The 27,894-nt window shown below is 40.8% G+C and overlaps 1 protein-coding gene across 1 annotated transcript in view; it reads left to right on the top strand.

Annotated features, from left to right (window-relative positions):
* Nucleotides 1–27,894, top strand: part of DNAH6 (dynein axonemal heavy chain 6) — a 261,664-nt gene that overhangs the window by 82,459 nt on the left and 151,311 nt on the right. Inside the window, exons 23-31 of the mRNA XM_037039592.1 lie at nucleotides 1,969–2,065; nucleotides 4,768–4,987; nucleotides 6,292–6,456; nucleotides 6,541–6,651; nucleotides 7,922–8,047; nucleotides 8,133–8,288; nucleotides 11,041–11,202; nucleotides 19,580–19,717; nucleotides 26,134–26,301. Coding sequence (XP_036895487.1) covers nucleotides 1,969–2,065; nucleotides 4,768–4,987; nucleotides 6,292–6,456; nucleotides 6,541–6,651; nucleotides 7,922–8,047; nucleotides 8,133–8,288; nucleotides 11,041–11,202; nucleotides 19,580–19,717; nucleotides 26,134–26,301 — 1,343 coding nt within the window. The remainder of the gene's footprint in view (nucleotides 1–1,968; nucleotides 2,066–4,767; nucleotides 4,988–6,291; nucleotides 6,457–6,540; nucleotides 6,652–7,921; nucleotides 8,048–8,132; nucleotides 8,289–11,040; nucleotides 11,203–19,579; nucleotides 19,718–26,133; nucleotides 26,302–27,894) is intronic.

Raw genomic sequence — 27,894 nt, 5'->3', positions numbered from 1 at the left:
GGTGTGTTTGTGGCATATTTGACACTCTTGTAATGTGGATCAAATATTATTATTATTATTATTATTATTATCATCATCATCATCATCATCTCTCAGCTTACTTTATACTTTTGTCAAGAAGAACCTACTTTTTTTGGCTCTCCTTATAATTTGGGTTGCTGCCACAGAGTGTCAGTCATGCTTCCATTTCACAACTGTGACCACACGATGTGACAGCAACCTGCCACTGACCCATTCTGCTAAAGTTCCCACAAACTTAACACCATAAAAATGTCTACACCTTTTTCATGTACTCCTTATATCCTGTTAAACATATTACCACCCTTTGTAATTCTAATCTCAATGTGGAGATGCATCTCAATAAGTTCCATTTCTAGGGTTGTGGAATTAAACTCTCTGAGGCACAGACACGATGATTGAACTTCATGTTTGTATCGAAGCCTCTGCAAGCTTGCTGGTTCGGTGGAGGGCAGCATGTAACCCATCAGGGTAAATGCCCCCAGACAGCTTCCCTGCCAGGCAGCAGCAGCCTGCTGGGCTAGAATCTTTGTCCAAAGACTCTTCAACAAAAGCAGAAAGGAAAAAACTGTATGGTATGATAGAATTGAAAACTGTAAAACTTTGGGGCTCCCAGGCCCCTGTGAGCCAGAAAGTGCATCAGTCCAAGCTGCTTGTGTCATCACAGCCCCTTCTCTGCCTCTGACCCTCCTGCCTTCCCTCTTGTAAGCCCCCCCCCTCCGTGATCACTCCGGGTTCACGGGCTTGTCCACGATAATCTCCCCCTCCCATGACCTTTAATTTAATCACATCTGCCAAGTTCCTTTTTCCATATCAACCAGCATCTTCTCAGGTTCTGGGGATCGGGACATGGACATGTCTGAGAGACCTTTGCTCTCCCTACCATATCCATTTAGTGTGGGATTTCAAATCTTTTGCTGCAAAAATATTAATGTGTTTGGTTACAGAATGCTGTCCTAGTTCCTCCTACACTTATTATGTAACTTTTGAAATTTTAAAAACTCTGATTCCAAAATACACCTAGTCCTAGGGATTTCAAATAAAGAAGTGTGAGCCTGTATGAATCATTTGAGGTGATGATAAAGCTATGAACAAAAATTAAGCAAGGTAAAGAGGATAGAGAGTAGCCCTGGGGGGGGGGCGGGGAGAGAGAGGGAGATGGAAAGCCTTTTTGATAAATTTTTTTAACAGAAATCTGTAGAAATGAGGCCATGAGAGTGTTCGAGGGAGGGAGTATTATTAAAGGCAGAGGAAAGAACACAGGCAAAGACTCTGAGGTGGAAGTGCACTTAGTGTGCACAACTGCTGGAAAGGAAGCCAGTGTGGGTTGACGTTGAGTGCACAAGAAGAAGGGGTTACGAAGTAGAAGCCAGACAGGCATGCTTGGGTGGGGTTAGGGATTGGACTGGGTCATTGATCCCATCTTGTGGGACCATGGAACAGACAGGGTTTGATTCTTGGGTGGGCAGGTAAGCCAAGCACTGTGCTATAGACACCAAAACTTCAGAGTTAAGTAAGGCATGAATGTTGCTCCTTACAGTGCTCGAGTTTAGTGAGAAAAAAGTAGAATCCCGTTGCCACAATTTCAGCATCTAAAGATGGCAGAGGAAACAGGAAACATGAATAAGAGAGTTCAGAGAATGGCCGGAGGGTCAAAAAGACAACTGTTTGGCTTTGGTTTGTGTGCCCTCAGCCTGCCAAAAGGCAGGATGCTAGGTAAAAATGTTTCAGGTTAAGTTCTTGTTCAACTATGGTAAATATTAAAATTAAAATTAATTACACTAATACTTAACATTCTTAGCCCACCTCACAAATTTTAGTTTATTAAATTGTTTTTACTAAATAAAACAAAAGCTTTAAAAATATTAATATAGTATTTTATTTCCACTTAAAATTCTGTTCTCTATTTACTTTAATGTAATTTTACTAGTCCCTTTTTTCAATGAACAGGACTTCTGGAGACTTTTCAAAACAATAACGCATTACTGGACCAAATTCAGAAGTGTTTAGAGTCATATTTAGAATCAAAAAGAGTTATCTTTCCAAGGTAAGTTTACAAAGCGACCTATGATATTTTTTAGTAGTTAAAATTATCCATTAATTTAAAAGGATATACTTAAAAACAAGCCATAACCTCAAAATATCAGGGAATCAAAGAGAAAAACAAGAAAGACATTTGAAAATGGCTATCCAACTAGTATCTTAATGAGGGAGCGTAAATGTCAAGATGAGGTACAATATCAAGGTGAGGTAAAGGTTTAAGTGGGTAAATACTCAAGGTGCTGGAAGGATTCTTGATCACAACTTTGCCCCACTGATCGGTGTATCATATATGTACACACATGTATCCACAGATATGTATGTGAAAAGTTGGAGACCGTGTTGCCTGAGCAAGTTTCTTTAAGTTGATTGATGGTCTAAGAATGTCACTATAAAAGTTGCCTAAGAGATTTTTTCACAAATTCCAAATGAAATATTTTACTCATCTATGCATTCTAAAAATATATCAAATGGCCTTGGCAGGGTGGCTCAGTTGGTTAGAGTGTCATCCCCTACACCAAAAGGTTGTGGGTTGGATTCCCAGTCAGGGTGCATGACTAGGTTGCAGGTTTGATCCCTGGTCAGGGCACAAATGGGAGGCTATTGATTGATGTTTCTCTTTCACATTGACATTTCTCTCTCTCTTCCTCCCACCCTCCCTTCTCTCTCTAAAATCAATAAACAGGTAAGGATTTAAAAAATTAATTAATTAAAACATACCAAATGTTTTGCTCAGCACTGAAGATACAAAGAAGAAAAGGCTGGGCCCCTGTCCTCAGGGTGTCTTAGTGATAAGCCTTCAGGATACATTGTATAAGAGTACTTGATGGTAGCAAAAACTCCCAGCTGCAGTTGCTGAGGCACACTGCGCCGTAACAGAGAACATGAACAACATGTTCATCTTTTACAGATTTTTCCTGTTAGCAGTTCAGGAATGGGAGTTAAGTTCTGTCTTAGAACACCCACTGAGGCGGCTGGGGTTCGGTGCTTATCTGGGTTGCCTGCTTGAGAGGGGACATGGCTGAGTGAGCAGGACAGACGGACTCTGTGTGTGCACAGGAAATGCAGGATCCGGAGGATCTGGTTGAGTTTTAACAGAAGTAGTTGGACTTTAAAGAATCTTACCAAAGCTTACCAAAAACTTACACAAATCTAGCAAAATGGAAATAGATGGAAGAGTTTGAGGTTTGGAACTTGCCTTTTGTCTATTGCATTCTTAAATCAGTGATTCCCAACCTGGATCTCCCAAGGCCAAAGACATTTTTGATATTTAAAGAAACTGCTATTGATATGTAAAGAAACCCTGGTACAAATTTACCTGTGACAATACTGATCACCAAAAAGTATCAGTTCTTTTTTTCTCCTTTTGTTTGGAATGACATCGACTGGGTCCGCAATGTTCATTATGTCAGGAGGCTCCGTGAGGCATTGATTTCACCCTAACGACCTTACGGAAACGTTCTGTGAGCCGTGGGTCAAGGTAGGTCTTGGAGACACAAGATGAACACAGCACTGCCTCTGCTCTCACAGGGCTCAAAGGCAAATTAGAGCCTTCTCTTTACAGTTATCTGTTCCTTTCGCTGAAAACAAAGTTTGGGGGCAAACTAGTTATGAGCATATGTGTTGTTAAAGAAGCAGGACTAATAAATGCAACCAAAACATCCTCATTTGTAACTAATAATCGCCTCTGCATTTCCTCCTGGGGGCTAGTTTCTTCCTGCCCCTTTTCATAAAATCTTGATCAAGCCTCATGAATTTTCCTGTCATTCTCAGATAATTTAAAAAAATTAAACAGCCTCTTGTCACCTTAACCCCCCAAATGAGCTGTAATAACCAAAACTCTAAACTTCATTCAAAGTTGAACTTCCCCCTTCCCTGCCTCAACCTTGTTGTTGGGTAGAAGGTGTCAGTGATGATGAGGATGTGCGATGGTCAACTCTCCCTACTTCCTGTTTATTTTCTGAGGGCTCCAGTTTGGAGCAGGGAAGGAAGGAGGTGACAGGAGAAGCCTGATGTGGCTGGTACTCATCTGACCCCCTCTTTCCCACATGGGGCCAGTCTGGTATTCACAGGATTTCCCCCAACCCTGAGGGATTTCTCATGGGCGGCAGCTTCCTTCACAGAAATGCAGTGACTTCTCTGTCCAGGCCCTCCGCCCTCACCTGCCTCCCTGGGCATCCCGGTATGCATCTTCTCTAGTTCTTTTCCTAAGGTATTTTCTTGCCTCCAAATGCCCCTGTGGGGCAGGGTCCAAGTATCACCCCAGTATGGCCCACATGCATATATTCACAGAACCAAACAAAGTTCCTGTAACCACACATCTATCTATCCAACAAATTATGTGTGATGTACTAGACTGGATTCTAGGGAAAGCAAATAATACATCTTCACTGTAGAAGCTCAAAGCTAAGTAACACAGGCATGTGAACAAATCTATTATAGCAAAACCAGCCTTTTTAATAATCTTTATGAAAAACATCTTTTATTTACCAGGCACTAATTCTAGATGTTTGAGATGCATCTGTACTAATATTCACATCAATTGTCTTTAGGGACACGTGGTGTACCTAGAAACCCAAGACCAGTTGGCTTGGAGGTCCAGGAAACCAGTGGATGGGGAAGAGATGTGCCTAAGGGGGTTATCTTGTATGTCTATATAAGGCTTTGCTTCAATTCCAAGTTATATCTTAGGTATTTTCTTTAATCCAGATTTTACTTCTTGTCCAACGATGAACTTCTGGAGATTCTGGCCCAGACCCGAAACCCCCAAGCTGTGCAGCCGCACCTAAGGAAATGCTTCGACTCCATTTCAAGGCTTGAATTTGCTCTCATGCCTCCTGCTGAAGGAAGAATTCCTGGGGTGGATGGAGAGCCAGAAAGAGTTTATACGAATGACATTCTGGCGATGCTGTCACCAGAGGGAGAAAGGGTGAGGTGCTCTTTGTTTGAAATTCTTTATGGGTAAAACTTGTTAGCCTCCGGGGTGGAGGGGAGAGGTTTATTCCCTGCCGCTCTGAGCCTCCATCGAGTGCTCCTGCGCCTGGCACTCTGCTGGCTCAGCAGTTCCAGGGACACCCAAGAGGAAGCCCCTGCCCTCGGAGATTTCTAGTTTAGATACAGTGGGGGGAAAAGACATTGAAAAGCGCCACAGTAGATGCCATCCCAGAGGCATGTGCTCTGTTCTGGGAAACAGAGCAGAGGACCCAGAGCCATGTCTTGGCTCAGCTTCCAAGAGGCACAAGAGCAGACAGGTTAAGAGCACCAGTTCTACTGCCATCACACGGGATTCGAGTCCAACCTTTAACCTCATCTGTAAAAAGGTAGTCAGTAACAGTGCCTAATTAATGAGATGCTGGAGATTTTCAAGTGTTATTACATGTAATTACTTAGAGCAGTGCCCAGTGCATGCTTTGAACGTATTAGTTGTCATTATTGGCATTGGCATCTCCAGGGCACACTGCATGGTGCCTGGCGTATGGTAAACACCAAGCAAGTGGAAGTATGAGCAGACGGTGGGCAACCAGGTGACTTCACACACATGGCACATACTCACAGACGCAGCCAAGGGAGATGGAGAGGAACCACGGAAGGGAGAGCATTCCACAGAGGAGCTGAGCACGAAATGTCAAGGGTTTCAGTCCAGTTACAGCACTGTGGTGACTCTATAGGAGTGAAGGAGCCCATCAACATTTCCCTCACCCTGAATTGATCTTCCTGCCAAAGAAGTTGCTCATCATTAGTGCAAAAGAAGAGAGAAGGGAGGACCATGGCTGGCATCCAGGGAGAACATGAGTTTAAAGGGAGGGAAGAATGAGAAGGACAGATGGAGGAGACCCAGACAAGCAGTCAGATCACTGGAGATTCAAGAGATAAACATGAAAAGGACTGAAGAGTGTCATTCGGGGTGGGCAGTTGGGAGAAAGTTGCTAACCTTCCTGACCTTAACAGGTTTAGAGGAGTGGTTGGGTCTAAAAATTTGATGTCAGCAAGTAAGAAAAGACAGTGAAAGAATTTACATAGTGCACATAGACTCCTCTTAAATGGAGTTGGCTCCAAAGGGAAGCAGTAAAATAAAGCAATAAGCAAAGGCGGTAGAGAGGTGTAGAAAGTCCCAGTATTTGTGGTCAGGCTTCAGTGTTTCCGCGGCTCAGGGTTCTGTTACGGAAGTACGGAGGACAGACAACCTGCAAGTCGCACGTGAGCCATATTTTCATTGCTCTGCTTGTCTTCTAGGTTAGCTTGGGCAAAGGCCTGAAGGCCCGAGGCAACGTGGAGGAATGGCTCGGTAAAGTGGAGGAAGCCATGTTCACGTCTTTGCGTCGCCTGTGCAAAGCCGCTATCGCTGACTATCAGGGGAAACAGAGGACAGACTGGGTGACAGCTGGACACCCTTCACAAGTGAGTGACACTCCGTACACTTCCATCTCTGACTCCCTTTTTGGTGAGAGGCATCACACACTCAAGGGAGACGTTTCTGTGCAGGTGATCCTGACCATTTCTCAAATTATTTGGTGCCGCGATTTGACCAAGTGTTTGGAAGTAGATGGTAATCGTTTGGAAGCCCTGGAAGCTTTTGAAAAAGTCAACTTTGAGGTGAGAGTTTTCAACAGAAAGGTACTGAACCTATTGCTGTGCAAGATTCTCTCAATGGATTTTATTGACATGGTTAAAACAAACTCACTTTCACAAATTTAACGTTCTGATTTGACTTTACAAAGTTTGGGGGTTCTCACTAAAACTGATTATGTTCAAGTTTACTTAGGGCCACTACCTTGGTGTTTGTGTAATATTTTACATGAATACTAATAAACACAGAAAAAATGATTCAAGAGGAAAATGTCAGGATTATAACTATTTGCAATATTTAAGGAGAGATTGTGTTCACTAGGTCCTGGATGTCTCTCTCAGAAGTTTTTCATGTATGAAAACCCCAGAATTTCTGCCATTTCTGTTCTTAGGCTCAAGATGTGCTTTTCTACTATTTTATAGAACCCTCAGGTAACTATCAATAAAACAATAAACAATGGAATGAATCTAAATGTCATTCTACAAGAATTTTTAAGCTAGAGTTGGAAACTGATATTGTACAGTTAGGCCTAATTCAATTCTACTTCCGAGCAATGTTGCATCTTTGAAAGATTCGCTTTATCATAGAAAGACGAGGGGATCCCCAGTAGGACTGAAGGTCCTCAATAGGACTTCGCATACCAGAGCCCAGGAAAAGACGCCCAGAAGAAATGCCCATTGACCTCTCTGTGGAGGCAGGTCCCTGATTACTGTTGTCAAGGTGAAAACTCAGCACAGCAGCTCAAGGCCTTTAGGACGGAGAAGGGTCAACTGCGCTTCTCCGAAAAAGATTCAACCATTTAAGTGACAATTGGGAGCTCAGTCTGTCAAAAATGCTTTTATTTCATCAATCTTTGGCTTGCTTAAAATGCTCACATTTTCTGATTATCAAAGGAAAAGCTACTCCCAAAATGAGCTGTACTACCTTTACCCCATTTAATGTTTAGGGACAACAATCTTCTCTAGCGACATCACCACGTGGTCATTAAGAACATGGGGCTTTTATGAGGCAAATGTCTACTCAGGTGTCATTTTTGCCACTTCATAACTGTGTGACTGCCCCCAAGTCACTTTCCGTTTCTCAGTTTCCTCTGATGGAACATGAGGGTAAACACACCATGTGCTTCCTAAAAGTGTTACAAGAATTCAGTAAGTTAAACTGTTGGGTCACAGAATTACGGATTCTTAAAATTAGATAGTTTTGCCAAATGTCTACCCCAAATTTAATAGTAAAAAAGATATATATGTAAGCTGATTTTTGAAAATTAATTATGATCATTTCTCTTTTAATTTGTAGAGATTAAATGCCCTGGCTGCTGTAGTTCGAGGCAGCCTTCCTAAATTACACAGAAACATCGTAACTGCCTTAATTACTATCGATGTACATGCAAGAGATATTGTCACTGAACTTGTTCAAGCCAAGGTACCTGTTTCATTTAAGTAAAATCACATATTACTTTCTGCAATTAGTGCACCTAATATGCATATCATTGTCATCACTTATGTAGGTCGAGGAAGTCGAATCCTTTGACTGGCAGAGACAGCTGCGCTACTATTGGGATATAGACCTAGACAATTGTGTGGCTAGAATGGCACTCTCTCAGTACACTTACGGCTACGAGTATTTGGGTGCATGCCCAAGATTAGTTATTACTCCTCTCACGGTAAGCTACTGATCACTTAAATTAATGTTGAAAGAAGAATGCTTTTTTTTAAATCAAAGTAGTCTGGAAAAGTTTTATCTAACATTAACTCTTGAAAGGATTTACTAGGAAATATCTTTGTGAAGCAGAGGTTTACATTAATTACATGCCTGGACCTCTGAGTATATTTCAACTGCTACAAAACCTTTTGGAGAAAATNTAAAAATTTGATGTCAGCAAGTAAGAAAAGACAGTGAAAGAATTTACATAGTGCACATAGACTCCTCTTAAATGGAGTTGGCTCCAAAGGGAAGCAGTAAAATAAAGCAATAAGCAAAGGCGGTAGAGAGGTGTAGAAAGTCCCAGTATTTGTGGTCAGGCTTCAGTGTTTCCGCGGCTCAGGGTTCTGTTACGGAAGTACGGAGGACAGACAACCTGCAAGTCGCACGTGAGCCATATTTTCGTTGCTCTGCTTGTCTTCTAGGTTAGCTTGGGCAAAGGCCTGAAGGCCCGAGGCAACGTGGAGGAATGGCTCGGTAAAGTGGAGGAAGCCATGTTCACATCTTTGCGTCGCCTGTGCAAAGCCGCTATCGCTGACTATCAGGGGAAACGGAGGACAGACTGGGTGACAGCTGGACACCCTTCACAAGTGAGAGACACTCCGTACACTTCCATCTCTGACTCCCTTTTTGGTGAGAGGCATCACACACTCAAGGGAGACATTTCCGTGCAGGTGATCCTGACCATTTCTCAAATTATTTGGTGCCGCGATTTGACCAAGTGTTTGGAAGTAGATGGTAATCGTTTGGAAGCCCTGGAAGCTTTTGAAAAAGTCAACTTTGAGGTGAGAGTTTTCAACAGAAAGGTACTGAACCTATTGCTGTGCAAGATTCTCTCAATGGATTTTATTGACATGGTTAAAACAAATTCACTTTCACAAATTTAACGTTCTGATTTGACTTTACAAAGTTTGGGGGTTCTCACTAAAACTGATTATGTTCAAGTTTACTTAGGGCCACTACCTTGGTGTTTGTGTAATATTTTACATGAATACTAATAAACACAGAAAAAATGATTCAAGAGGAAAATGTCAGGATTATAACTATTTGCAATATTTAAGGAGAGATTGTATTCACTAGGTCCTGGATGTCTCTCTCAGACGTTTATTTCATGTATGAAAACCCCAGAATTTCTGCCATTTCTGTTCTTAGGCTCAAGATGCGCTTTTCTACTATTTTATAGAACCCTCAGGTAACTATCAATAAAACAATAAACAATGGAATGAATCTAAATGTCATTCTACAAGAATTTTTAAGCTAGAGTTCAGAACTGATATTGTACAGTTAGGCCTAATTCAATTCTACTTCCGAGCAATGTTGCATCTTTGAAAGATTCGCTTTGTCATAGAAAGACGAGGGGATCCCCAGTAGGACTGAAGGTCTTCAATAGGACTTCACATACCAGAGCCCAGGAAAAGACGCCCAGAAGAAATGCCCTTTGACCTCTCTGTGGAGGCAGGTCCCTGATTACTGTTGTCAAGGTGAAAACTCAGCACAGCAGCTCAAGGCCTTTAGGACGGAGAAGGGTCAACTGCGCTTCTCCGAAAAAGATTCAACCATTTAAGTGACAATTGGGAGCTCAGTCTGTCAAAAATGCTTTTATTTCATCAATCTTTGGCTTGCTTAAAATGCTCACATTTTCTGATTATCAAAGGAAAAGCTACTCCCAAAATGAGCTGTACTACCTTTACCCCATTTAATGTTTAGGGACAACAATCTTCTCTAGCAACATCACCACGTGGTCATTAAGAACATGGGGCTTTTATGAGGCAAATGTCTACTCAGGTGTCATTTTTGCCACTTCATAACTGTGTGACTGCCCCCAAGTCACTTTCCGTTTCTCAGTTTCCTCTGATGGAACATGAGGGTAAACACACCATGTGCTTCCTAAAAGTGTTACAAGAATTCAGTAAGTTAAACTGTTGGGTCACAGAATTACGGATTCTTAAAATTAGATAGTTTTGCCAAATGTCTACCCCAAATTTAATAGTAAAAAAGATATATATGTAAGCTGATTTTTGAAAATTAATTATGATCATTTCTCTTTTAATTTGTAGAGATTAAATGCCCTGGCTGCTGTAGTTCGAGGCAGCCTTCCTAAATTACACAGAAACATCGTAACTGCCTTAATTACTATTGACGTACATGCAAGAGATATTGTCACTGAACTTGTTCAAGCCAAGGTACCTGTTTCATTTAAGTAAAATCACATATTACTTTCTGCAATTAGTGCACCTAATATGCATATCATTGTCATCACTTATGTAGGTCGAGGAAGTCGAATCCTTTGACTGGCAGAGACAGCTGCGCTACTATTGGGATATAGACCTAGACAATTGTGTGGCTAGAATGGCACTCTCTCAGTACACTTACGGCTACGAGTATTTGGGTGCATGCCCAAGATTAGTTATTACTCCTCTCACGGTAAGCTACTGATCACTTAAATTAATGTTGAAAGAAGAATGCTTTTTTTTTAAATCAAAGTAGTCTGGAAAAGTTTTATCTAACATTAACTCTTGAAAGGATTTACTAGGAAATATCTTTGTGAAGCAGAGGTTTACATTAATTACATGCCTGGACCTCTGAGTATATTTCAACTGCTACAAAACCTTTTGGAGAAAATAATGACCCTCATCCTATAGAAAGGGAAGGACTGATGATTTTGTGGCCAGAGACAGTGCCCTTCAATAATGACAGTTTATCGATTTCTTCAGGATCGCTGCTACCTGTGCCTCATGGGTGCTTTGCAGCTCGACCTGGGAGGTGCACCAGCTGGTCCTGCTGGCACTGGGAAAACTGAGACTACCAAAGACCTAGCAAAAGCTCTTGCCATCCAGTGTGTGGTCTTTAACTGCTCCGATGGTTTGGACTACAAGGTACAGTACCAGCATCTGAACACTCATATTTAGTGCTTGATGTGGCTTTCTCTAATTACACCATGACATGACTGAGGGAGAGAATGAAGTGATGGCAAAGGAGAGAAAACCAGTGGGCAAAAGACAGTTAAAGTACGATAAGTAGAGCAAAGGAGAAGAGTCAACAGAAGGCACTCTGAGTAGTCCCGGTAGAAATCAAGGCCAGAGGAGCACTTGTCCTTTGGTGGTAACATTAAAAGGCTATATCCCTGTCAGTAAGTGGAAAGAGGAGAGGTGAGGTACAAGATAAAGCAGGGAAATCTAAAAACAGGAATAAGTTTACAGGAAGGGATGAATGATTCTGAGAGTTGTGTATTGAAAATGAAATATAAAGAAGGTGAGAAATCATGGTAAGATTTTTCAATACAGCAGTTCTCAAATTTTGTGGTCAGAGGCCTTGTTTACACTCTTAAAAACTACTGAGACCTCATAAGTTTCCATTTATATATGTGGGTTATGTCTGTTGAAATATTTACCATGTTAGAATTAAATCTAACATGTTCAAATACTTACTTTAAATTAATGATAACACATGCATCACATGTTAGCATAAACATATTGGCTGTGAAAAATAACTATGTTCCCACACAAAAGTTTACTGAGAAGAGTGACACTGTTTTATATTTTTAAAAAGCATCATGTTTGATGTTTATATGTCTGATGTCTGATGTGCATAACAGAAGACAGCCAGATTCTCACATCTGCTTCTGCATTCGACCTGTTATTTTGGTTGAAGTATCTGAAGAAAATGTAGCCTCCCACACGTATACAACCAAAAAAAGAGAGGGATATTTTAATAACTTTCAGATAATTGTTGATATTCGTCTTTGAAACCAAACCAACACTTGACAAGCAGCAGTTTCTTAAAGATTATCAGCAATGTGGAAATTGAAACCATATGAATAACTTTTTTTACTCTGTAGCCTCATGAGAGAATGAGAGCAAAAGGGGCAAATAACATTTTAATATTATGAAAATGCTTATCCCTTACAGACCCCCTGAAAGAAACTCTGGGATTTGCAGGGGTCTCCACGTGACATTTCGAAAACTGCTGTATTCGCGTGTTGATTCCTAATTTGGAAAGTCGCATCACTTGAAGGGTCTTCGGAAAAAGACAAGGGCCACCTTTGTCAGTGTTCCAGGCAAACATGTGGCAAGAGAAGACTTCCCATTCTGCCACCCCCGCCTTGTCCATACCATTGGGAAGGTGGTGGCAGGAGTTTCCTTCAGAAGCAGACACAAGAGAAAACTACAAATCGGCCACCAGAATTCATGCAGAGATTACTGGTGGTTGGACTTGGCTTCTGGCTGGACTTTCTGGAAGCATACATGAAGGAAACAAAAGGAGTTTCCAACGATGCCCCCAATGTGTTAACATTGAGTCTCTTTTTTTGGTAGCTTTTTGTTCTTTATTTTATTTCTTATTGAGATATCATTGGCATACAACATTATGACACTTTCAAGTTTGTAACATAATAATTTGATATGTTGCAGAGTGATTACTGAAGTAATTCTAGTTAGTATTCACCACCACACATAGTTACAGAATTTTTCTTCTTGTAATGAAAACTTAAAATCTACTCAAACTGTGAGTCTTAAAATTAGGGGAACTTAAATGTCATGATCAACATGGAAAACAAAAGTAAGTCCCCTTTTTACGTATTATAACTGATTCCAAGCCTTCAGAGCTCACCTTGTTCAAAAATCGTCTTTTTTACCTTCCTGGAGTCCTATGGTCACGTCAGCAAGTAACAGCTTCAAGGTCGTCAGCAGGGGTGATGCTTGTGATCATTCTGATGGAGAAAAGTTTCTCCCTTCCTGCCTTCCTTCCTTCCTTCTCTCCTTCCATTTTTATGCTTTTTATTTTTTGTCTTCTGGTGGTGACACTGACCCNCTTCGGAAAAAGACAAAGGCCACCTTTGTCAGTGTTCCAGGCAAATATGTGGCAAGAGAAGACTTCCCATTCTGCCACCCCCGCCTTGTCCATACCATTGGGAAGGTGGTGGCAGGAGTTTCCTTCAGAAACAGACACAAGAGAAAACTACAAATCGGCCGCCAGGATTCATGCAGAGATTACTGGTGGTTGGACTTGGCTTCTGGCTGGACTTTCCGGAAGCACTGAAGGAAACAAAAGGAGTTTCCAACGATGCCCCCAATATGTTAACATTGAGTCTCTTTTTTTTTGGTAGCTTTTTGTTCTATATTTTATTTCTTATTGAGATATCATTGGTATACAACATTATGACACTTTCAAGTTTGTAACATAATAATTTGATATATTGCAGAGTGATTACTGAAGTAATTCTAGTTAGTATTCACCACCACACATAGTTACAGAATTTTTCTTCTTGTAATGAAAACTTAAAATCTACTCAAACTGTGAGTCTTAAAATTAAGGGAACTTAAATGTCATGATCAACATGGAAAACAAAAGTAAGTCCCCTTTTTATGTATTAAAACTGATTCCAAGCCTTCAGAGCTCAACTTGTTCAAAAATTGTCTTTTTTACCTTCCTGGAGTCCTATGCTCACGTCAGCAAGTAACAGCTTCAAGGTCGTCAGCAGGGGTGATGCTTGTGATCATTCTGATGGAGAAAAGTTTCTCCCTTCCCGCCTTCCTTCCTTCCTTCTCTCCTTCCATTTTTATGCTTTTTTATTTTTTGTCTTCTGGTGGTGACACTGACCCTTGGTGTCACTGCTGTGAAACAGTGATCCAGGCCAGGCAGTCCTCGCACACCACTGAGCCACCTGTGGCCACTGCCCAACCCTGTTGGCCAATACCATTCTCAGCTATGATCTTAAAAACCAAACAAATAAAAATCTTCTTGATAAAAATATTCAGTATACTAGAGACAGAAGAGAACTTCAATCTGATAAAGAGCATCTACTTACTGGTGAAAGAGTGAATGATTTCCACCTAAGATCAGAAAGAAGACAAGGATGGCTACTCTGCTCTCTTATTCAACATCATGCTAGTGGTCCTCGCCAGAGCAATTATTCCAGAAAATGAAATAAAAGCCATCTAGATGGAAGAGAAGAAAATAAAACTATGTCTGTTTATAAACAGCGTGATATTGTGTTTAAGAAATCCTGAGGGATACTGCCACATACCCACAGTTAGTAAATTTCAGCAAGATCACAGGATACATGATCAGTATGCAGAAATCAACTGTATTTCTATATAATAGCAACAAACAATCCAAAAAGAAAATTAAGAAAACAATTCCATTTACAGTAGCATCAAAAAGAATGAAATACTTCAAATTAGATTCAACAAAAGAAGTTCAAATTTATACTCGGAAAACTACAAAGATGTAGAGCCCCTCGGTTATGGGGAAGGGTCCGTAAAACACCAGTCTGTAAAGCAGCATTCCCCCAGAGCGTGCTCCTAGAACACTGCTGTGCCACGTGCGGAACAGCAGAAAGGTCTGCGCTTCGCCTCGTTTCCCTTCTAGGTTTTCACATCACAGAGTAGCATATTACATGCTTCATCAAGTCCCACAGTTAGGAAAGCTGTTTAGCTTTATTAAATTCAGCAAACCTTAAATGTACTGGGTTGGCTAAAAAGTTCATTATGTTTTTGCCCTATGATGGCTCTAGTAGTGCTTAGTTGTCTTTAACTTTATTCAAAACAATTTTTATTAGATTGTATTGTGACATCTATCATATCAACATGCATTAAAAAAAGAACTTATCAAAATTGGTGAATTTTGTGCTGCCATTTCAATACTGAAAATGAAAAACAATACACAACCTTTTCAGTATAGTGTGCTTTATTATTTCAAGAAAGGTAGAAATGCAAGTAAAATGCAAAAAAAAAGATTTGTGCAGTGTATGGAGAAGGTGCTGTGACTGATCAAGCATGTCAGAAGTGGTTTGCAAACCGCTGTTTGCAAAGCCACTGTTTTGGTACTGCTGACATTTTGGCTAAGTAATTCTTTGCTGTGGGGCTGTTTTATACATCAGATGTTTAGCAGCATCCCTGGCCTCTACCCACTACAAGGCAGTAGCAGGAGATAGCTCACATCCTCAAAATATCCAAATCAATACAGTTATTGGTGAAAATGATGAAAAACATGTATTTTATTTTATAGAAAAAGTAATGGACTTTTTGGCCAACCCAATATTTGACTATTGAGGCCTTTTGGTCACTAACACACGGAGCTAATATTCTCATTTTTCTAAAAGTTCAAAGAAATTAAAAAGAACCTGAATAAATGGAAATCTATCCCATCTTAATGGATCAGAAAGCTTATTACTAATATGACAATTCTCCCTAAGTAGATCTATAGATTCAGTGCAATCTCTACCAAAATCCCAGCTGCCTTTTGGCAGAAACTGACATGCTTACCATAAAATGCATATGGAAATTCAAGGGAGCCAAAATAGCCAAAATAATCTTGGAGGGAAGAAAAAAAACCAAGTTGGGGAACTTACACTTCCCAATTTCAAAACTCACTACAGGGCCACAGGTTGTTAATAACTGTGAGTTTGCTGTCCTTTCACTGTTCATTTTTTATCTTCTTTTTCTTAGATAAGTTCCTTTAACATTTCTTATAGTAAGGGCTTGGTGATGATGAACTGCTTGAACTTGACCTTAGCTGAGAAGCACTTTATCTGCCCCTCCATTCTAAATGAAAGCTTTGCTGGATAGAGCAATCTTGGATGTAGGTCCTTGCCTCTCATGACTTGGAATATTTCTTTCCAGCCTTTTCTTGCCTGTAAGGTCTCTTTTGAGAAATCAGCTGTCAGTCTGATGGGAACTCCTTTGTAGGTGACTGTCCCCTTATCTCTTGCTGCTTCTAGAATTCTCTAAGAGTCATTATAGTACCTAGGAATTCCACTCCTTGGTATAGTTATTGTCAGGAGAAATGAAAATATATGTCCACATAAACATTATCTGCCAACTGATTAAGTCAAGATTTTATTAGCTATGACCTTCCCACTTTCTTTTCCAACTTCACTTCCTGGTTTTCATTAGTTATATAATATCATTCTACCATGTCAAGTTTTATGAAATTGCATCATTCTATAATTATTCTCTTTTTGTTTTGCCTAGGGGGTTGAATATAAAAATCTGAATCCATTATTCAGGACTTATAATAGCAAGGATTGTTTATAGGAATTTAATGGCATAGTTAGGCCCATAGAGAAGGATCAGTAAGTACATCATGACCCCTTCACCATTCAAAGAAAAACGTTCCAAGTATCAGAGTTAATGTGTTGTGTGTTGTTTTTTATTTTCTTTTCAACTTTCTTAACTTCTTCTAGAACAGTGTTTTTCAAACTTCTGTGTCCTTGCGAATCCCCAAGGGACCTTATTAAAATACATATTCTAATTCTGTAGAATGTATAGTGGGTGGGGGGACTGAAATTTTGCATTTCTAACATCTCCCCATATAATGCAATTTGATACTGGTCTACCTTGAGAAGCCCAGTTCTTGAGAAGCTGTGGATCTCAAAGTGCAAACTCTGGACCAACAGCATTAGCATCATCTGGCAACTTGTTAGAAATGCACATTACCAGGCCCCAGCCCAGGCTTCCTAACTGAGAAACTGGCTCTGAAGCCTAGCAATCTGAGGTTTTCAACGAGCCCTCCAGGTGGTCATTGTGCACACTCACTGTTGTAGGACATGCTCAGCAGCTGCTGTTCTTTGTATCTTGGGTTTTTTTTTCCTTATATTTCCTTTTTATTTTGCTGGACTACTTCCTTGAGCATTTTTTTCCATTTAAGTCTATGGATATTCTGGACTGTCTTTATCTAGTCATCTGCTTCATTGATAATTCAGTACAAGGTGGAATCAGAGGTTTAAAATAATTTTTCCTCGTGATTTTGAAACCTTTACTTCATTGTCTTCTAGCATCAGTTTTGCTACTAATAAGAATGATAATAGCTTAAAATATTTGAGGAGGTGAGTAATATTTTGCTTTCTTTCTCTCTAGAAGCTTAAAGGGTTTTTCCAGGCTGGAAATTTTACCAGGCTGGATCTTGATGAGACAGTATTATTCTTTCATTTTGTTTGACATTTGCTCTACTTTTTAATCAGAGAATGTATTACTTTCTTCAGCTTAATACAACTTCATTTTATTCCTTATTTGTCATTACATCTCTGTTCTCTGCTCTGGACCTCCTACGTCTGTTCTCCACTTCTCTCAAATATTCTCATATTTTATTTTGTTTAAAGTAATTTTATTTGTTTAGATTGTTTTTCACATAACACTCTTATTTTATCTTTTAAACAATGATCCCCAACATAAACTTTTAAAAAATTTATTAGAGTGGTGGGTATATCTCACAGAAGGGTGGAGCAGGGCAGGGACTAGGGCAACATCAAGGACGTCCTTGACTATAGGAGTCTGAGGGCCATCTCTCTATAACCTTGCCAAGAAAACAGCAGGTTTACATTTCAAATTTCAGAACTGGGATTCTAATTGGCAAGCTGGGTTCAGGCAACCACCCCTAGACCCACAGGCTGTATTAAAAGACAAATACTATGTGATTTCACCTATATGTAGAATGTAATAAACACACAAATAAAACAGAAACAGACTCATAGATACAGAGAACAGACTGACAGCTGTCAGGAGAGGGGAATTAGGGGGCTGGGTAAAAAAGGTGAAGGGATTAAGCAGTACAAATTGGTAGTTACAGAATAACCACAGAGACATATGTTACAGCATAGGGAATATAGTCAATAATATCAAATGAATAGGTACAGGGCCAGGTGGTGCTTGAAGCAGCAGGGGGACCACTTTGTAAAGTACTTTCTAGCTACTTGGCTGTTCTCCTGAAACTAATAGAAAATAATAGTAAATGCAAACTGTCCTTGAAGAATAAATTTTAGAAGTATATTTTGAATTCCCAAAGTCAGGCTAATGAATAAACTTTCAGAACATAACTCAGAAAGATAAACTAAAGCATATTGCAAATTTTAAGATTTTATTTGAGCAAAAATAAATTTGAGTCAGGCAGCCCCAGACTGGAGTGGTTGGCCATGCTTCACTGACAGGAGCTAGAGGAACGACTCTTACAGAGAAAAGGCAGAAACAAAGCAAGGAAATTATTTGATTGGCAATTTTTGTACCAATGCTGAACCCCAAAACTCAAGTCTCCAAAGGAAATTATAATTTAGATGGACACATGTGCATTCAGCAGAAACCCATAGAATTCTGCTATGGTTCGAGCTGCCACCCTCACGTGCATGGCTCAGCTTTGCTCAGTGGTTCCTGTGTGGTCTGGCCTCTGCAGTAGGTCGTCAAGACCAGGAACATTGGGGTGCATAGATTCTTTTGAAACACTAATCCAAAAGAACCTATGCACCCCAATGTTCATAGCAGCACAATTCACAATAGCCAAGTGCTGGAAGCAACCTAGGTGCCCATCAGTAAATGAATGGATCAAAAAACTCAGGTCCATTTACACAATGGAATTCTACACAGCAGAAAGAAAGAAGGAGCTCCTACCCTCTTCGACAGCATGGATGGAACTGGAGAGCATTATGCTAAGTGAAATAAGCCAGGCAGTGAAAGACAAATATCGTATGATCTCACCTTTAACAGGAACCTAAACAAAACAAACAAACAAGCAAAATATAACCAAAGGCACTGAAACTGAGAACAGGCTCACAGTGTCCAGAAGGGTGAGGGGAGGGAATTTCAGGGGAAAAGGGAAAAGGTTTGTAGGAACAACTATAAAGGACACATGGAGAAAAACAAGGCAAGGTGGAAACAGGAGGGAGGTGGGGAGAGCTGGGTGGGTGGGCTGGGATGGGGGTAAAAGGCAGAAAACTGTACTTGAACAACAATTAAAATTAAAGAAAATAGAAAACATTTCAAATATTTCAAAATATGTAATAATACGTTTAGAACTTAGGACTGGGAACCAATGGATACTATCATTTCAAAATGGAGTGTCAAAATTCTCTCAGTGTTAAAACAAAATAAAGTAATAATAGTTGTACGTTAAAAAAAAAGACCAAGAAAACTCTCTTTAGTAAAATTCTTCAAGGTGTTTTTAAGTCCTTAAGTGTGCTTATTCCATATGTTTCTTTGAGAACCTGTCAAGAATGTACATAGGTCAGTGAAGGTTATCAAAAAGCAGGAAAATTAGTATTATCATGGTATTTAAAAGTAAAAATCAGCTTCAAATTATTTAGAGAGAAACAAAAAGATGTTTACTCTAATAGAAAGATGCTAACTTCTGACACAGCCCAGTATTCACATGAAATGATTGCTTATTCACACATGTTGCCTGTATTCTCTTTAATATTTCATAATTTAACTTTTAAAGGAGTTCCACTGTGTCATACCAAGTTGAATGGCATCATTTTGATTTCAGATGATGGGGCGCTTCTTTAGCGGTCTGGCACAGTCAGGGGCCTGGTGCTGCTTTGATGAATTTAATCGGATTGACATAGAAGTTTTGTCAGTGATTGCGCAGCAACTCATTACCATTAGGAATGCCAAAGCTGCAAAGGTAAGACGTGGGGCAACCATCTATACAGGTAGCATTTCTTCAGTTTGTAATTAACTTGCAGCATGTTGTGTTTTAGGAAAGACAGAGCTAACTTTAGCCTATTACTCATTTCCATTGTAATCAGTGAGTACTACAGCAACACCACTTACATGGGAGAATTAATTCCTCGTCCAGGCAACATAGAAACAACTGTATATCAGATGCTGTGCTGGGACCTGGGGGCATAGAGTTGGCCAAACTAAGCTGCCACTCCTGTGAAACTGTTCTTCCAACCCCAACACACACACACACACACACACACACACACCCCTCCCATTTTCTTCTTCACCTTTTCTGTTCTTGACATTGACATTTACTTCTCTGCTATGTTTCTCTAATGTTGCTGCTGCTTCTGGGCTGCACTGCCTTCACAGTGGCCCCTGGCTGAGCCTAGTACTGGTGAAGAGATGGGAGAGGAGTCCTGGGGAATCCAGAATCCACTGGACAGGAAAAGCCAAGGAGTGTAGAATCAGATGAAGATATGAATGTGGCCCCATGATTTAGAAAATGTTATAGTCCATGTGAGCATGTTCCTGGAGAAGGGATTCATATCAGGACACTGAGTGCAGTAAGGATGGACCAAGTCCTAGCACCCTGTGTGGAACTTCTGAGATATGGTCACAAGACCACCAGAGGGCAGACTGATATTCAGACTGTATAAGCCAGAACAGCCTTGTGAGTTGCATAATATTTATTTATTTTTTAAAATATATTTTATTGATTATGGCATTACAGTTGTCATGTTTCCCCCCTCATTCCCCTCCACCCTGCACACCCCCTCCCCCGCCATTCCCACCTTTAGTTTATGTCCACATGTCACAAGTTTTTTAGATTCTATATTTCCCATACTATTCTTGCCCTCCCCCTGTCTATTTTCTACATACCATCTATGCTACTTATTCTCTGTACCTTCTCCCCCTTCTCCTCCTCCCACTCCCCTGTTCCTAACCCTCCATGTGATCTCCATTTCTATGTTTCCGCTCCTGATCTAGCTAACCTCTTAGTTTGCTTTTGTTTTAGGTGTCGTTGTTAATAACTGTGAGTTTGTTGTCATTTCACTGTTCATATTTTTTATCTTCTTTTTCCTAGATAAATCCCTTCAACATTTCACATAATAAGGGCTTAGTGATGATGAACTCCTTGAATTTGACCTTATCTGAGAAGCACTTTATCTGTCCTTCCATTCTAAATGAAAGCTTTGCTGGATAAAGCAATCTTGGTTGTAGGTCTTTGGATTTCATGACTTGGAATACTTCTTTCCAGCTCCTTCTTGCCTGTAAGGTCTCTTGAGAAACCAGCTAACAGTCTGATGGGAACTCCTTTGTAGGTGACTGTCCCCTTATCTCTTGCTGCTTCTAGGATTCTCTCCTTCATTTTAGTCTTGGCTAATGTAATGATGATGTGCCTTGGTGTGTTCCTTCTTGGGTCCAACTTCTTTGGCACTCTCTGAGCTTCCTGGATTTCCTAGAAGTCTATTGCCTTTGCCAGATTGGGGAAGTTCTCCTTTATTATTTGTTCAAATAAGTTTCCACTCGTGGCCATTCCTCTTCCCCTTCTGGTACCCTTATAATTCGAATGTTGGAACATTTAAATATGTCCTGGAAGTTCCTAAGCCTCTCCTCATTGTTTTGAATTCTTGCTTCTTCATACTTTTCTGTTTGATCATTTTTTTCTTCCTTCTGGTCCACTCCCTTGATTTGAGTTCCAGTTTCCTTTCCATCACTATTGGTTTCCTGTGCATTTCCCTTCATTTCAATTAGTTTAGCCTTCATTTGTTCCTCTAGTTTGTGACTAAAATCAACCACCTCTGTAAGCATCCTGATCACCAGTGTTTTGAACTGTGCATCTGATAGGTTGGCTATCTCTTGGTTGCTTAGAATTATTGGCTCTGAGGCTTTGAGCTGTTCTTGAGCCATAATGTTTTGGTCTGTTTGTGCCTGTTATGTATGAGGGGTGGAGCCCTAGGTGTTCACCAGGGTGGGGCAACTCAGTTGCTGGGTTGTGATGCTGTATGTGGGGGTGGGGTCAAAGACGGGTAATGGTGGTCCCCCCTGCTGCTTCCTGCAAGCCACTGGGGCCTGCCCCAGTCTGTCTCACTGCTCGCTCCTTCACCTGGTTTATTGGTCTGGCTGAACAGTTCATTGTTGTCAGACTTCCGTACAGTTCAATTTTCTGTGTTTTGGTTGCGTTTTTGTTACTGAAACTTTGTTGTCTTTAAACTTGGTTGTGCGAGGAGGCACAGCGTTTCCACCTATGCTTCCATCTTGGCCGTAAGTCTCCAGTTGCATAATATTTAAATAGCCACTGCCCCAAACCCCTGAAGGGTCCCCCACCACTCACTTGGCCCCTTCCTAAAGAGCTCCTGACCTCCCCAGGATCAAGGGATAGGGTTTATGGTGACATAGCAAAAAGGGCCTTCAGATCCAACTCTAGCTCCAGGGACATGGGCCATTCTTATTAGAATGTGCCCTGCTAAAGAGTTGTTAAATATTTTAATTATCACCTCTGCAGAAACACAAATTATAAAACAAGTGAAAACAAAGCAGAAATTGTAATTTAATGAGCTGCTAAACTGTACAAGTAGTACTTTACACTTATTTTATCTTCACACCAAATCTATGTGAAGTAAATAGCATTTCCAAAGATTACTTACAGGTGAAAAGTATTCAAAGAAATTTTAAAACATTTCTTGGAACACTATAGACCTAAATCTATGTGGCCCTAAAGTCTGTATTTCTCAACTACACACTCCCCTGCCTCCCAGATCCTCTTGGGAGGCCTGTATTAAATGCAGGGGCCTCCAGATGTAGCACAACTCGTAAGTCATTTTCACCTGCTGAGCAATTAGCTAAGAGCAAAGTTTAGGGGGTGCAGGGAAAGAAGACCGAAGAGAAGGGAGGAGGAATCAAAGCCTTGCCAATTGGAGAGCAATTTTCTTTGACCATATGAGGTCAAAGAAAGTAGAAGGAGACTTTGGGCCAAGACGGAGATATAGGTAGATATACTGTACCTCTTCCCACAACCAAAAGAAGGACAACAACAAATTTAAAAACAAAAAATAACCAGAACTGCCAGAAAGTTGAACTGCATGGAAATCTGACAACCAAGGAGTTAAAGAAGAAATATTCATGCAGACTGGTAGGAGGGCCAAAGATGGGCAGCCGGGGTGGAGAGGATGCATGGCAAGAAGCCAGCTGGAGGATTGGATGGGTGAGGTGGCAGCTGGTGGAGCAGGCAGTCCCACATTTGCATGTGGGTAAACCAGGAGGAACAACTGGGGAGCAAGACTGACTGTGCAACCCAGGGTTTCAACATGGGGAAATAAAGCCTCAAAACCCCTGGCTATAAAAAATCTGTGGGGGTAGCAGCAGCTGGAGAAACTCCCAGCCTCACAGGAGTGTTCATTGGAGAGACCCACAGGGTCCTAGAATATACACAGACCCACACAGCTGGGAATCAGCACTAGAATGGCCCAATTTGCTTGTGAATAGTGGGGGAAGTGACTAAAAACCGGTCAAGAGCCGAGCATTGGCATTATTCCGTTTCTGACCCCTCTGCCACATATAGTGCCACTACACTGAGGACTGGGCTGCCCCACCCTGGTGATTACCTAAAGCTCCACCCCTTAAAACATAATGCGTGCACTGAGACAAAAAAAATATGACCCAAATAAAAGAACAGATCAAAGCTCCAAAAACAGAACTAAGCAAGAAGAGGTAGCCAACCTATCAGATGCAGAGTTCAAAACACTGGTCATCACAACATTCACAGAAATGGTTGAGTATGGTTGCAAAATAGAGGAAAAAGTGAAGGCTGTGAAAGGGAAATAAAGAAAAATGTGCAGGGAACCCAGGACTCAAATCAATAAAATAAAGAAAATATGTCCAGTGAATGGAAGGAACCCAGGACTCAAATCAATGATTTGGAGCAGAAGGAAGAAATAAACATTCAGCCAGAACTCAATGAAGAAACAAGAATTGAGAAAAATGAGGAAAGACTTAGGAACCTCTGGGACAATGTTAAATGTTCCCACATCCAAATCATAGGTGTTCCAGAAGGAGAAAAGGAAGAGCAAGAACTTGAAAACCTATTTGAACAAATAATGAAGGAGAACTTCCCCAATCTGGCCAAGGAAATAGACTTCCAGGAAATGCAGGAAGCTCAGAGAGTCCCAAATAAATTGGACCCAAGAAGGAACACACTAAGGCACATCCTAATTATATTACTAAGGATTAAAGATAAGGAGAGAATCTCAAAAGCAGCAAGACAAAAGGAGATAGTAACCTACAAAGAAGTTCCCATAAGGCTATCAGCTGGTTTCTCAAAAGACAGCTTACAGGCAAGAAGGGGCTGGAAAGTATTCCAACTCGTGAAAAGCAAGGACCTATATCTAATATTGCTCTATCCAGCAAAGCTATCATTTAGAATGGAAGAACAGATAGAGTGCTTCCCAGATAAGCTTAAGTTCAAGGAGTTCATCATCATTAAACCCTTATTATATGAAATGTTAAAGGGACTTACCTAAGGAAAAAAATCAATACTGTGAACAGTAAAATGACAACAAACTCACAACTATTAGCAACCAAACCTAAAAATAAACAAAAACAGAAACAAACTAAGCAAACTTCTAGAACAAAAACAGAATCACAGAAATGGAGATCATACGGAGGGTTATCAGTGAAGAGGGGGAGGGGAAAGAATGGGGGAAAGGTACAGGAAATAATAAGCATAAATGGTAGGTACAAAATAGACAGGTGGAGGTTAAGAACAGTATGGGAAATGGGAAAGCCAAAGAACTTATATGTATGACCCATGGGCATAAACTAAAGGCAGAGGATGCTAGTGAGAGGGGGTAAGTGCAGGGCAGAGAGAGATAAAAGGGAGAGAAAAATGGGACAACTGTAATAGCACAATCAATAAAATATATTTTAAAAAATTAAAAATAAAGCCAAATATGTAACCCCCTCAAAAAAAAAGTCCTCAAAAGGAAGACTTTTGAGGGTAACCAAATTTCATCCTCAGTTTTGCCAATGGCCAGATGAGATAGTTGAAATGAGGTGAAAAAAACTAAAGCACAGAAGTTTACAGGTTTGAACAACACAAACAGGAATTTAGTGGCAGCAGGACAATCTCCAGTTGTACCTTCCAGCATCTTCTCCTCCTGGATATGACACATCTCCCAGCTCTGTACTGCTCCTGTACTTCTTCCCTGTACTTCTTCCCCATCTTCCCCTGTACACTTCATGTTCTTCACAGTGCCTTCACCCAGTGGTCCCACTAGACCTGGAATTCACCTTGCATTTCCCCCATTGCTATCAAACCCAGAATCTAACCCACTAAGTCCATTTACTGTTATCTGCTAGATGCTGCATGTCCCCAATGATAACCCCGTGATTCTGGCTCTCATCCCCCCCAACAGCAATTCCTTACTGGGCCCCCATCCAACATCTCTGCTGCCATCTTTGACCCTATCACTCTACTCAAAATTTTTCTCTGCTCCCCCATCACACACACAGAGGACAAAATCTAAATCCCTTAGTCTAGCACACAATATTCCTGATGCTCAGGCCCTGGCCTACTTACACATTCCTCCTAGAAGTTTACCCTTGAGCACAGTGTATAGCTGGTAATTCCCTGAACATGCAGTGTAGTTTTCTGCTTCTGCTTCCTTTGACTGAAGTCACTGACCTGCTTGCCCATGTGAGATGGCCCTCCTCATTTTTCAGCTCTCCGGCAGGCTTCCCTGCCCCTCCTGTGGGCCTTGCTCCCTGTTGGCTTCGCACACACCTTCATTCCAGCATCTAATGCATGGCTTGGTCATGGTTTCCAGGTCTCACTCAGCAAGCCCACGAGCTTCTGGAGGGCTCAGAGTGAGTCTTCTTTGGCTCTCTACATCCATGAATAACCCATTGCCTCAGCTGCAACAGATGTTTATGGGGTGTTTGCTGTTGAATAAAACTAAAGGGCTAATTCCAGTGACACACCTGGGCCTCAATCACCCAAGGACTAAGATCAGATTAGAATTTCTTGGGGAAAACCAGGAAGTGGGGGTGAAGAGGTTTATTGTCCGTTAAGTCTTAAGTTGAATTAAGGAGGCTCAACAAAAGGTATTGAGACCTAGAAGATTGTAGGACTAGGCAGGATGAGACAGTTGGGCAAGGCGGGGGCAGAGAGGCAGAGAGCAGGAAACACTGAGCCCAGAAGAGATTGGGAGTGGGTAGAACCAGGAGAGAAATGTCCCCTGTTGTCCAACAGCGGGATGCAGATCTCTGCCTCACTGCTCCATTACACAAATTCTGACCCAGTAGCAATCACATGAAAGAATTTACAAATGTCTAGAGAAGTGTTAACTTATACTTTTTCTTTCCTTTAAACAGCTCTCTAGATTCATGTTTGAGGGACGGGAAATAAAGTTGGTTATGACTTGTGCAGCCTTTATCACGATGAATCCTGGATATGCAGGCAGAACCGAGTTGCCAGATAATTTGAAAGCCCTGTTTAGACCTTTTGCAATGATGGTTCCAAATTATGCCTTGATTGCAGAGGTGAGCTTCACATTATAAAGCAGAAAAAAATTAAACTTGTTTCTTTTATTTGCCAGTTGAACCTATTGAAGTAGAAAGTTTCCTTTATGAATGCATCCTGGCAAAGGTCATACATCGTTTGCTCATTAAGAGTAGATAAAATTGTTTTTGTTTATAATGTTTTGTTCTCTCTCCCTCTGTGTGTCTGTGTAAATGTTGTATCCTGATGCTTAGAATGGTATCTGGAATGTAATTCATCCTTAACACTGGAATGAATCAATGAGTTTAATTAAGCAGTTCATTGAGGTATATCAGTTCATCTCTAGAAATTAAAATGTCTGGATCCATTCTAAAAATACTGTATTATTCTCATTGCTCTTTGTGCATTATTTTTTATTAGAGTCAAGGGTTGTTGAGTCGCAGCAATGCTAATCACTATAATGGAAGGTGGGGCTTGGTTTGTAAGTCTGCATCAGCTTAGCAAAAAAAGTCATCATTTATTTGTCCTTTCTGTGTCTACCTAGGAATTTTTTAACTGTTTTTTTATTGTTGTTTCTTGGCACTTTTTACAAAGGAATATAATTTATATACAGTAAAGTCTGCAGATCATAGGAGTTCAACTCAGGGAATTCTTATACATGGTTACTCCACACCTCTAAACAATGAAGCAAGATATTCTGCCTTCTTAGCCAGCACCTGTTCTGATTACTAGTAGCAGACCCACTTACACTGACATGGATTGGAGGACAGCCAGTCGAGCACCCGTGTGACCATCAAGACCAAAACAGAGGACATTTTCAAGACTCTAGAAGGCCTCTTGTGCTCAGCACTGCATTTTATAACAAGGAACACTACCCCTTTTAGAATGAATTTTCCAAAGCACAGAATATTCCTGTGGCTAATAATTCCTTTGCTAACAGCTACTTTAAAATATTCCTTTATGCAAAGTTAAAGTAATTACCTAAGAACAGAATGAACCATGCCGAAACCTACCATTAGAAAAAGTACAACTTTTGTTAGTGCAATGCTTATATCATGTTACAGGTCCTCCAGCACCTCCCATGGTCAAGGTGGGGCGAAAGGCAGTTAAGGCAGGTGGTGTCTCCATTCTAGACCCTCTGTGGACAGGGACAATGAATGTCTTGTGACCATTGTCCAAAGCTGGTAAGAAGAAGAACAGGTTTAGAACTCAGTCCATCACTGGGTTCATATCTCATATTTCATTGTTTTGTTATATTACTCAGTAATTTAAAAATCTGGCCTACTGAGTGCTATTCCCACTGTTACAGACTGAGTGTGTCAGGGTCTGTCATCAGTGAATGTTCTCAATCACCTGCAGTGTGCAGAACTCTGTGCTAACAGGTAGTGACAGAGCAAGTAAGAAATCTAGACAGCAGTAAGAAATCTCCGCATCATTTCAAGTCCCAATTCTGAAGTCAGCTGCAGTGATTCGAGTAGGCTATGGATTGGACAAAAGGTCCACACCCACCTCCGCTATTATTGATGATTATTAACTGAGGGTGCAGAGCTTTGTCAGAGGCGAGGTAGCCTCCAGGGCAGGGGAGAGGCTGCAAACCCTCGTGCAGTTTGACTCCAAGCGAGCCTACAGGGAGC

Source organism: Sturnira hondurensis, unplaced genomic scaffold, assembly GCF_014824575.4.
Source record: "Sturnira hondurensis isolate 20B ecotype Veracruz unplaced genomic scaffold, ASM1482457v3 Scaffold0002039, whole genome shotgun sequence".
Lineage (NCBI taxonomy): Eukaryota > Metazoa > Chordata > Mammalia > Chiroptera > Phyllostomidae > Sturnira > Sturnira hondurensis.
This window is presented reverse-complemented; position numbering and strand designations above follow the sequence as displayed.